We start from the raw sequence: 12,945 nt of genomic DNA on the forward strand, positions 1-12,945 counted from the left end.
GAGATATGCTCCAAATGTGCAAAGGTTGACCATTCTCAATGTTTAGCAGAGATAGTGTCTCTAAAGAAGCAGACTGTTGTTGTTGCTGCAAGTAAGGTCTACGATAAATGTTTAGACAATGGTTTTGTAGCAGCTGTTGAGACTGACTCAGGCATGGAAATAGAGAATGGGTCTGACCGAGCAGTGGAAAATAGTAAAGAAGTGGCAGTGGGCACCTCGGATGAATCTATTGTTGGTGAATGTTCCTCAGATAATGAGAATGTGAGGTCTCGCGATTCTGGCCATTGTAATGTGTCTCAGTTGTCGTGTTCAGAGAAGGTCTTATTCAGGGAAATTACCTCTGAAATGTTTTGCTTGTAAAAGGTTGGGGCGCATTGCACGATATTGTTTTGTGGGTAATAATAGTAACCAAAATACCAAAAAAATCTGCTCTCAGAGGAAAAGTGTCAATAACTCAACCAAACAGCAGCTGAACACAATACCCCGATACTAGGTATACAAAAATAGTGTAAACAGAAGTAAACTGACAGTGCAGCGCTTAACCAGTGCATAAATCAAAAACCTTAATCTTAAGAATTATGCGTGATAAATAGTGATGATACAGTATAAAGTCTCTAATAGAGTCAAATTGAACCAATCCCACGTGCCGTGATGAAACCAGAGAACTTCATATAATCAGTGTGATACCATCCACTTGCATGCAAGACTTGTGACCGCTTACCAAGAGTGGTCAATCAACGCTCTTTATGATATTGTTAACATCATGGATATGGATGGTCCTCCAAAATATTCCGAAAGAGTAGCGACCAAAGCGACTCTTAGATAATGACTCCAGACCCTCCAGTGTGAATCAGTAAAGCCGAAACTCGGAGTATAATACATCTAATAGAGAAATGCTCCACATAGTGTAAAACCACAAATATTAGAAAATTTAATGGGTATATTGCATTTACAAGTCATTATCAGCATGTACAAAAACGCCATAGAAGTATTCCAACAACAAAGCATGTGTGTGTGGCTCCGCCCTACTCTCTATGTGTTTCGCCATACTTGACGTCATCAGGGACATGCACACACATGCCGCTCCACGTACATAAATAGGGGAAGCGACCGAGGAGGATCGCTGCCATAAGCTGACAAGTCACGAGAGGGAGTGACCGGACACCTGAGGCCCAACACCTAATCACCAATAAATGATGTTCATATAGTATGAGTCCTCTACAGTGCCATCTTGTGGTAAAAAAGAAACCAAAACCAATGTTGATAATTACCAATAGTATATTCAGCCCATAAATATATCACAGCATCGTCTGTGGCAAAAAATTATATGAACACAAAATAGACTTTTTAAATTCATTTAAAATTAAAATCTTGGTATAAATTATCTACTCTACTGCGTCTGTGCCAAGGAGGCCCTTCCAGAGTGTCACAAATATTTTCTTGCCTCCCAACTGGTCTCTGGCTCATGGTGGTTGACACCTGAAATGTCTCCGCTACAGGATTGGAATATACAGTAGTGCGCTCTATGGAGGCCCTCCAATTTTTATTGTTTTGGGGCCCTGGAGCTCCTTATGATCTGACTCCCTCTATGCTTACTACCCTTAGGGCCTGGAAAGATGGCCTTATCTGTGAAAGCTTTCCTACCTTTGCCATATCTCTGAATACTCCTTTATGGAATAACCCTTCTTTGCCACATTTTTACCAGCGTCCTGATCCTATAGCGTGGACCAAGCACAACATCAAAACTGTAGCGAATGTGGTCTCGAATTTTCCTTACGCCTCTTAGATTATTTCTTGTCCCATCAGAATGTCCCCCCCTTTTTACATTTTTAGATACTGGCAATTGTCGCATGCTGTCCCTACTGCTACGCTCCAGCTGCAGAGCTCAGAATTGGAGGGAATAAGACACGATTGTGCGGAAAAACCTACATCCATCTTATATACTCACCTTCTTCGAGTGTCCTCCCCCGATTTGTCATTGCTCCATCACCGTTGGGCCTGTGATGTTCCGGGGTTGGGATCTGAAGATTCGGAAGATGTATGGGAATTTCCCTTTAAAATACTGGTGTCCCTGAGAGACCACCTCATACAATTTTTAAAATTGTCCTTAGGGCATACCTTACCCTTTGCTGGTTGCAAAAAATGAACCTCTCTTCTTCAGATTGCTGGCGCTGTGGCTCCTGGGGACTTTATACATATATTCTGGACCTGCCCAGCAATTGCTACTTTCTGGATGCAGATAATGTCTGTTGTTATGGTGGTTATTCCTTTAACCCCCCCCCCCCCCCGAGTCTGTTTGCTAGGTTTAGTGGAGGACATAGTTTCTGGGGTGGAGGACAAGATGCTTGTAGATCTTTTACTGTTTTACGCCAGAAAAGCCATTGCTCTGTGCAGGAAAAAGCGGGCTCCCTCACTTTCTGGAAACAGCAGGTTAATGCTGTCTTACCTTTGTACAAAGATACTTATCTGCATAGAAGGTGTCCTAAAAAATATGATAGAGTCCGGATGAAATGGTGAGTGGAACCCTCAACAGCTATGGACACCTGACCCCTTTGCATTATTTATGTCTGCCCTGGAGCCTCATTTATGATTGTTTAGCAGGGGCCTTGGGTACTGGGGATGATATGTCTTATTGTCTTAACTTGGTCACGAACAGCAGCACCTGTTATATGTTTTTTTATTGTTTTACTGTATGTTGTTATGATTGCAGGCTGAAACTCTGACTGCCAACTTTTTATGCTTTTCACTGAGATGCCCCTACGTGGGCTAGTGCCTGAAGATGTACATATTTTTGTTGAGTGTATGTTTTTTGAAAAAAAAAAAAAGAGAATTATTAAAAAATAAATAAAAGCTAAAATAGTTTAAAACGACTTAAATTTTCAAAGAAGATAAATTAATCTAACCCCAATTAGTTAATAAAGACCCTTATGGATGAAAATCCAAAAATATTGCAATGAGTGGTTCTTGTGTCTGACTCCCTACCTGATGATGAATTATTTTGTCAAGATCCCCAGCCCTATATCCTTTTTACAAAAATCTTGATTTCAGTATTAGAGACTCATTGATATAGTCTTCTCTTATATGTACAGTTTCATCTGAGACATAAAAAGTGTCCCTTCGGCACTGCAGCTAGCCATGAGGGATGGTGACAGGAATCCAATGGAATATAACCATTCCTATTCGTCTTTTTAAAAAAAATGTAGATGTAACAAGAGCCCCTTCAACAACTGATATGTTATAAGCTGTTTTATTAATACCAGCTAATTATATAACTCCCAACGCCATGATGATTTGGTGGTTATTTATTTATTTCAGGTACTTATATAGCGACGTCAATTTACACAGCGCTTTACATATATATATTTTCTACATTCACATCAGTCCCTAACCCTCAAGGGGTGTACAATCTAAGGTTCCTAACTTACATTCATACATACACATACTAGGGCCAATTTAGACAGGAGCCAATTCACCTACCAGCATGTCTTTAGAGTATGGGAGGAAACCGGAGTACCCATGCAAACTCCAGGCAGGAGGTGCCGTGGCGGGGATTCGAACCAACGACCTTAGTACTGCCAGGCGGACGTGCTAACCATTATCAATCCCCAGTATTGATAATGTATTTGTATATCTGTTTGATCAAGGAGTATTGCCCTGAATTTTCCAATATTTTTGAATTTTCATCCATAAGGCTGTTTATTAACTAATTGGGGTTAGATTAATTTATCTTTGAAAATTTAAGTATTTTTTAACTAATTGAATTATTTTAGCTTTTAATTTTATATGTATTTAAAAAGTCAGTACTGTATTGTGTTCATATATTTTTTTTTGCTGCAGGAGACTCTGTGGTATATTTATAGGTTGAATATACAATTGGTAATTATCAACATTGGTTTTGGTTTCTTTTTTACCACAAGATGGCACTGTAGAGGACTATATGAACATTTATTGGTGATTAGGTGTTGGGCCTCAGGTGTCTGCTCACTCCCTCTTGTGACTTGTCAGCCTATGGCAGTGATTCTCCATGGTGGCTTCCCCTATTTATCTGCGTGGAGCGGCGTGTGTGCGTGCCCCTGATGACGTCAAGTATGATGAAATGTGTAGGGTGGAGCCACGCACACACGCTACCATGCATGCTCAACTGGCTGGTGGCCATCTTTGTTGTTGGAATACTTCTATGGAGTTTTGGCACATGCTGATTTTAACTTCGACTATGTAAGTGCAATATACCTAATACATTTTCTAATATATGTGGTTTTACACTATGTGGAGCATTTCTCTATTACATGTATTGTACTCCGAGTTTTGGCTTTACTGATTCACACTGGAGGGTCTGGAGCCATTATCTAAGAGTTGCTTTGGTTGCTACTCTTTCGGAATATTTTGGAGGACCATCCATATCCATGATGTTAACAATATCATAAAGAGCGTTGATTGACCACTCTTGGTAAGCGGTCACAAGTCTTGCATGCAAGTGGATGGTATCACACTGATTATATGAAGTTCTCTGGTTTCATCACGGCACGTGGGATTGGTTCAATTTGACTCTATTAGAGACTTTATACTGTATCATCACTATTTATCACGCATAATTCTTAAGATTAAGGTTTTTGATTTATGCACTGGTTAAGCGCTGCACTGTCAGTTTACTTCTGTTTACACTATTTTTGTATACCTAGTATCGGGGTATTGTGTTCAGCTGCTGTTTGGTTGAGTTATTGACACTTTTCCTCTGAGAGCAGATTTTTTTGGTATTTTGGTTACTATTATTACCCACAAAACAATATCGTGCAATGCGCCCCAACCTTTTACAAGCAAAACATTTCAGAGGTAATTTCCCTGAATAAGACCTTCTCTGAACACGACAACTGAGACACATTACAATGGCCAGAATCGCGAGACCTCACATTCTCATTATCTGAGGAACATTCACCAACAATAGATTCATCCGAGGTGCCCACTGCCACTTCTTTACTATTTTCCACTGCTCGGTCAGACCCATTCTCTATTTCCATGCCTGAGTCAGTCTCAACAGCTGCTACAAAACCATTGTCTAAACATTTATCGTAGACCTTACTTGCAGCAACAACAACAGTCTGCTTCTTTAGAGACACTATCTCTGCTAAACATTGAGAATGGTCAACCTTTGCACATTTGGAGCATATCTCCCATATGGCACTCTGGGCATTCTCCAAACTTTCTTTAACAAATGTAATCTCATTGCATAATTTCGTATTTTCATTAGCAATATGCTTACCTTCTGCATTAAATACAGCAGCCTACTGGGCAAGAAATTTCAAGTTCTCGACTTCAGCTCTTAAAAACTCCACCTCATCTTCCAATTTCTGCTTCTGCTGAAACACATATTTGTATTGCCCTGCTATCCATCCAGCAGCATAAATGAGTACATACTTCGCCTTATGTGTATTTTACTTTTTGCCACATATATTTTCATAAACCCAGTTTTGTGCCTGCTGCCATGGATCAGTAGATTCTTGTATAGCTTGAACAATAGCCTCAGTGTCCTTTACTTGTGCCACCTTTTTAAAATTTCCCTCCATTATTGAGATAAATACAAGTATACTCACTCAGCACAAAGTCACCAAAGCAAGAGTAATGCCACCAAATTCTGCTGTTTGTTACACAATACACTTTAAAGCAGAGTTTCACCCAAAAGTGGAAACTCCACTTGTTTGTCTTCTCCCCCCATCCACTACCATATTTGGCACTTTTTGTGGGGGAGGGGGGAGCAGATACCTGGTTTTGACAGGTACTCACTCCCACTTCTGGCTCAGTTCGCCGCTGCAAAGTGAGCTGGAAGTTCAGCCCCCCTCCTTCCTCCTGCAGTCTTCTACACAATAATTATTGCTGTCGAGGTACATGAAATGTAAAACTCCTCTATCCAAGAAATTATTTTTTTCCCGCAGCAGAGCACCAAACAGAGTCCACAGAGTATTTGCAAATAATACAATGATCAGAAGCCTTCAACGTACCCAGTCCTGCTCTGATGATACAGCCAAAATACCCTATCCTAATATACACCTTTTACCATGGACCAAAGTGTCGAGCAATCTAATTGGTTTGTTTTATGAGCATCTTTGATCTTATATGTTACAAACAAAGTGTCTTGGCCTAGAACAGCTGCATGCATAGATTTTAATTAAAAAGTTAAATAGATACTCATCTTGTTTATGGCAAAACTGCAGTCTTTAACATCCTCGTATAAAGGTGGACATGATACCTGCTTTGAAATTCTCTTCACCATAAAAAAGTACACTATGAATATTTAAGACGCCTCAAACCCATTAACCATATACTTCTCGTTTTCTTTGAGGGAAAATTGCATATTTTCCTTTGCATAGGTAAAGACTCCACTTCTTTAACCACTTCAATATCGGGCACTTTTACCCCCTTCCTGTCCAGGCCAATTTTCAGCTTTTGGTGTTGTCGCACTTTAAATGACAATTGTGCGGTCATGCTACACTGTACCCATAAAAAATGTATATCGTATTTAGTCTGTAGGAAAGTTATAGAGTCCACAAACCATGTATATATATCTCACAATCGATCACTGATATACTGACGGCTAATCTCATTTCTTGAGGCCTGACAATGCCAGGATAGTTCAAATTACTCATTTGTGGTAAGTAGACAATCCAAGGTATTTAGTAAGAGGCATGGTGAGTTTTTTGGAGGTTGTTATTTTTTGTTACTTTTTTTGGAAAATGTGGAAATGTAAAAAAAAAACAAAAAAACTTTTTTTTTTATATACATATTGTCACCGGTCCAGTGCAGCGTTATTATATAACTGGTGTGGCGGTGATCAGGGACACTGACTGGTGACAGTATGTAAAAGAAAAATAATAATTAATTTTATTTTTATTTTTTTTCAAATTTTTCTATTATTTTTTTATTTTTTATTACATTATTTTTTCCTTTCTTTTACTATTTTTTTTTTTCAACACACTGTGACCAAAGCAATACAATATTACCATAGTAACATTGAACTACTCTGGGCAAGTGATCAGGATTTTTTTTTTATTTTTTTTTACACATTATGATTGCTAATACCAATGTATTTCATTGATATTTGCAATCATTGTTACTGAATGAAACTGTTTCATTCAATCTTTTGTTGTGATTAGCTGTGATTGGGCAAAGCTCATCACATGATACAGATGGGCTGTGATTGGCCTTGTCTGTACCATGTGACTGCTTTGACCAATCACAGCTAACAACACAATTGTATACAATGGATGGCATGACAGGAAGCCATCCTTTGTATACTGTTGACATGTGATCTGCTGTGATTGTTCACAGAGGTCACATGACACTGGCAAAGGGCCGGTGTAGTGATCTGTCATTGCCTGTGTTCCGTGGACACAGCAGGTGACAGATTGTGCTGCTGTGCAGCCCCATGGCCGCTTGAGCGGCTCCTTTTGACAGGAAGTCATATCCCGCCTGGCCATCAATCTGCTATAGGCTTGGTGGGAAGGTGTTAAAAAGGCTATTTCTCATAAACAAGGACCCCATGAATATTTAAGACCTTTTCAAATCTAATCAGCCAAACTTGCATTTTACAATGCTTGTAGATTTGCAAATAACCAGCTCTGAAACTCCCCGAGTTTTCACATATTTGTCCAAAAACAGGTTAGCCCAACATAATAAAGGTAAGGCAATTGTCTCTTGCATAAATTAACTTAGTAAGGATTCCTTATTCTATCCTTTTGTTGTGTAAAATACATCTGTCTTAGTCAGATGCTGGCCTGGCCAATAACGTGAATATACACCATATGTATTTATATCAGGTACTTATATAGCGCCCACAATTTATGCAACGCTTTACATATATATTGTACATTCACATCGGTCCCTAACCCTCAAGGGGCGTACAATAGTTACATAGTTACATAGTTAGTCTGGCTGAAAAAATACAAAAGTTCATCCAGTTCAACCACTAAAAAAAAAAGGTATAATCCTATACCGACAGTTGATCCAGAGGAAGGCAAAACCCCCCCCAGCAAAGCATAATCCAATTTGCTCCTGCAGGGAAAACAAATCCTGATGCCCGAGTGGCAATCGGATATTCCTTGGATCAACATTACCTATAAATGTTAGTATACAGTTATAATCTGTGTATCTAAGAAACAATCCAGGCCTTTTTTAAAGCAATCCACTGAGCTGGCCAGAACCAACTTTTGAGGGAGTCTATTCCATATTTTCACAGCTCTTACTGTGAAGAAACCTTTCCATGTTCGAGATTAAACTTCTTTTCCTCCTGATGTAAAGAGTGCCCCTCCCCCTTGTCCTCTGTGATGACCTCAGGGTGAATAGCTCTACACCAAGTTCACTATATGAACCACTGATGTATTTATACATGTTGATCATATCCCCCCTTAATCTCCTCTTCTCAAGAGAGAATAAATTCAGTTGAACTGCATATTCCAGATGAGGTCTTACTAATGATTTGTACAGGGTAATATGATATCTCTTTCTCTGGAGTCTATACCTTTTAATACAAGAGAGGATTTTGCTTGCTTTCGAAACCACAGCTTGGCATTAGATGCCATTATTAAGCTTGTGATCTACCAGAACTCCCAGATCCTTCTCCACCATTGATTCCCCCAGTTGTACTCCCCCTAGTATGTATGATGCATGCATATTCTTAGCCCCCAAGTGCATAACCTTACATTTATCAACATTAAACCTCATTTGCCACACAGTTGCCCAATTAAACAGTGCATTGAGGTCAGCTTGTAAATTGAAGACATCCTGTAAGGACGTTATTCCACTGCAAAACTTGGTGTCATCTGCAAAATGGTATTTTAAATCCCAGACCCTATATCATTTATAAATATATTAAAAAGTAAGAGTCCCAACACTGAACCTTGGGGTACACCACTGACAACCCTAGACCATTCAGAGTATGAATCATTAACCACTACTCTTTGAATACAATCTTTTAGCCAGTTTTCTAGCCATTTACATACGGATTTTTCCAAGCCCGTAGATTTTACCTTACACATTAGCCGTGTGTGGGGAACTGTGTCAAATGCTTTTGCAAAATCCAAGTATACCATGTCCACCGCCACCCATACCCCTTTACCTCTTTAGAGCCTGGATGCTGGATGGAGAGTGATGCTCAACTTGTCTCTTCAGAATTCCCCATAGGTGTTTGATTGGGTTCAGATCAGGAGACATACTTGGCTACTGAATCACTGTTCTTCTTCAGAACTGAAACAATGGTCTTGGATGTGTGTTTTGGATCATTGTCATGTTTGAAAAATGCACAACGACCAAGGGCACGGAGTTGTGGTAGCATCTTCTCTTTCAATATAGAGCAGTACATCTGTGAATTCATGATGCCATCGATGAAATGCAGCTCCCCACCAGCAGCACTCCTGCAGCCCCACAGAAGGATACTGCCACCACCATGTTTCACTGTAGGCACCATGCATTTTTCTTAGTACTCCCCACCTTTGCGACACCATACAGTTTTGAAGCCATCAGTTTAAAAAAATGTATCGGCCTTGACAAATTCTAGGCAAGCTTTTTTGTTCATGGACTTTAGGAGAAACTTCCTTTGTGGACGACACCCATGCATGCCACTCCTCTGCAGTGTACGCCATATTGTGTCACGGGAAACAATCACCCCAGTTTGGTTTTCTACTTCTTTAGCTAACTGAAGTGAACTTGCACTGTGATTTTCTTTAATCCTATTCATCAGAAGACGCTCCTGTTGAGGTGTTAATGTTTGTGGACAGCCTGGATGTCTCTGTGAGATGGTTGCAGTTCCATCTTTGTTACATTTTTGTATCGCTATTGCTACAGTATTCTGACTGATAAGTAAAACTTTGCTGATCTTCTTGTAGCCTTCACCTTTCTTGTGTAAAGAAATTATTTTCTTTCTTAGGCCTTGTGACATTTCTCTTCCATGTGGTGCCATTGCTGACAGCATGAAATGGGACGGGGTTTTCTTTGTTAAGTAACGCCCTTTTATATTCAACTGTCTGCTAGACATCTATTTAATGAATTGACTCACCTGTAGTTGAATTCTTGTTAATTAGAATGTTGTCTAAAATTTATCTTTGGTCCTAAGACTTAAATTGGGGTGTATTAATTTTTGCAACGTGGTCTTAAATTAATTTGTTAGGAAAAATACTTTTTCATGTGTGTAAATGAACAAATCTTGTTTGCAATCAATGGCCCGCATTTGTGGGAGCATTTCGTAGTATAGTGTCCCATAGAAAATGTTGACTCTGAAAGAAAAGAAAATGTTTTCTGACAAATCTGTTGGGGTGATATATCACACAACTATATACAGTTACAATATCCTAATATCCTACACACCATTGTTACAGTAGATAGATTGGACAAATCATCATTTGAGCCGATGGTCTAAAGCAGTCTTTCAGCCAGGGTGCCTCAGGCTTCTTCAGGATTGCCTTGGCAAAATGCCTAAATATTGCCCAAAATTCAAATACAGGCCAGCAGGTGGATCAAGCCTACCTTTTAGTACACAAAGCCACAGGTTTTCTTTGTGCACCTTCTAACTGCTGCAGTTGATAAGAAGGATGTCGGGTGCCTGCAGAGCATCTTTGTTTGCCCCTCCCTTGTCCCTCTCTATAAATACACGGGTCACATTAGGGAGAGAAATTGAGGGCGAAACACTGGAATAGTAGTCAGTACCAGTGTACAAAGGTATATTTGCTTTGGAAGAATATATCGCCTCTAACATTGGGTGTCCTACATGTATGGATGTTGCTGCCTTATATAAAACTATTAGAATAGTTTTCTGCATTTTGAAATGTGGTGCCTCGAGATTATGCAGACGTTTAAAGGGTGCCTTGAGATTGTCCATACTTTTAAAGGGTGCCTTGACTGAAAAAATGTTGAGAAACACTGGACTAAAGGATAGGGTTCTTCATTTCCATGTTAAGGCATACTTTACCAGATCTGTTAGTGTTTCGTGGGCTTTTCAGCATCTGTCTTCTGCTTCTCAGATGTGCAAGGTTGCCCCTGGTCTTCTGTTTAACCGTTTGGTAAGTTTGGGTGGACATTCAGGCCTCTTCTGATGCCAGTTGCAGGTGTCAGGTCCTACAAGCTGCTCTCTGAGTTCTGTCAATCTCTTCTTGATATGTTTATTACCACCCCTCAATTAAACTGATTTTGGACATCTCATGGTAAAGACTAAGGGGTGCTTTATTAACGACTGTGCACTTTGCAGGTGCAGTTGCACTCAACAAGGCACTTTGCTTCAGAGCTTAGTAAATGAGAGGAAACTCTACTGACTTTCTTCATCTGATTATGTGCAAACAAAAGTGTTGTTTTTTTCTTTATTTCCTTGCACATGATTGGGTATTCTTTGCAAAGCAAAACTTCGCCTCACTTATTAAGCTCTGGCACAAATTCCATACAGAGTGCAACTGCACTTGCAAAGTGCACAGTATTTATTTTTAGTAAATCAACCGATCATAATCCTGTGTCCTGTCTGTACAACTAATAGGATTTTTGACTTACCTGTAAAATCCATTTCTTGGAGTACAATACTGGACACAGGACCCTCCCTTCTGTTCTCATAACCTCCCTATTGCTTGCTACAAAACTGAAGTTACCTTGGAGTGTAAGGGATTACATAGGGGATCTCCCAGCAGCTTTTTTGCCAGTGTCCAAGTACCAAAAGGTAGCTGCATTTAAAACTAAAGGTAAAGCCTAAAGTTCCTGAGTCACATTGTATTGGGAAGTACAGTGACTAAATGCTTAGCACTTCCGTCTGGTAGTACTAGGGTCGCTGGTTCAAATCCCAACCACGGCACCACTTGCCTGGAGTTTGCATGTTCTCCATGTGCCTGCGTGGTTTTTCCTCCGGGTACTCCGGTTTCCTCTAACACTCCAAAGACATGCTGGTAGGTTAATTGGATCCTGTCTAAATTGGCCCTAGTATGTGTATGTATGAATGTAGGCTAGGGACTTTAGATTGTACGCCCCTTAAGGGTTAGGGACTGATGTGAATGTACAATACATATGTAAAGCGCTGCAAAAATTGACGGCGCTATATAAGTAGCTGTAATAAATAAAATAAATACATTCATAAGTTAAAAATTCAATTTTTTTTTCTTAAAAAAAAAATAATACAAAACTGAAAAGAATTGCATTTGATAGAAAAAAAATTGCTTAAATACTTCTAGGGCTTCAGCATCTTATATTCAACTTTCTAACTTATTTTTCTTCTCTCATTCAGCAATTTTTCCCTTGACATGTCAGTTGAGATGCCTCGAAAAATTGAAGCTTTAGAGTCTTTTACACACAGCATAAAAAAAAAAGTAAGTCATAGATCGATAACGCTCTATATGTTTGTGAGCCCTTTGAAATACAGATTTCTTAATTGTTACGATAGGTTAAACATAACATTTAACACAAGGAAAATGGAACTGAGCATTTTGTGTATGCAGTTGAATTTTATTCTTTTTTCTTAATTCTTTATTGACAAGGCAAGGGTTGAAATACAAAATGCTGTAACAGTCAACATAGACACTTGTCAGTTTATGAGAGACAGAGAAAAAACAGTCAACTGGCCAGTTGACAGATGGCATAGCGTGTACCAGTAGGTATGTGAAATAAAAGAAATATAGCATTACGTTCCATGAGTCCTTATTAATCACTAAATGCCTATGTACCATCTATATTCGACTTTTTAAAAGAAATACCAATAGAGGCAGTTAAAGTCATAACGAGTTTAGGAGGATCAAAGAGGATAGTAGAATAAAGAAAATGGCAATTAGCCTGGGGGACCAAAGGGGGTAGAAGGAAAAGCTCAGAGGGGGATGACTCTGGAGTAGAGGGATGGGAAGGGTAGACCATTGATGCGCAGGAATGAGGGAAGGAGTTTGAGTTCAACTGGAAGTTCTATAAATACTCAGTAATTCGGGTGTATCAGCCCCTGAG

The 12,945-nt window shown here is 39.4% G+C and overlaps 1 protein-coding gene across 8 annotated transcripts in view; it reads left to right on the forward strand.

Moving 5' to 3' along the window:
* Positions 1-12,945, forward strand: part of PARP4 (poly(ADP-ribose) polymerase family member 4) — a 346,684-nt gene that overhangs the window by 71,626 nt on the left and 262,113 nt on the right. For all 8 annotated transcript variants that reach the window (XR_016309539.1, XM_089666213.1, XM_089666217.1 and 5 more), the window contains exon 20: positions 12,242-12,323. Coding sequence is in view for 7 of the 8 variants with exons in the window: in XM_089666213.1 (XP_089522339.1) it covers positions 12,242-12,323 (82 nt within the window). In the remaining variant the exon portion in view is untranslated. The remainder of the gene's footprint in view (positions 1-12,241; positions 12,324-12,945) is intronic.

This window comes from Staurois parvus, unplaced genomic scaffold, assembly GCF_062004578.1.
Source record: "Staurois parvus isolate SC_StPar_1 unplaced genomic scaffold, SC_StPar_1.0 ptg000050l, whole genome shotgun sequence".
Lineage (NCBI taxonomy): Eukaryota > Metazoa > Chordata > Amphibia > Anura > Ranidae > Staurois > Staurois parvus.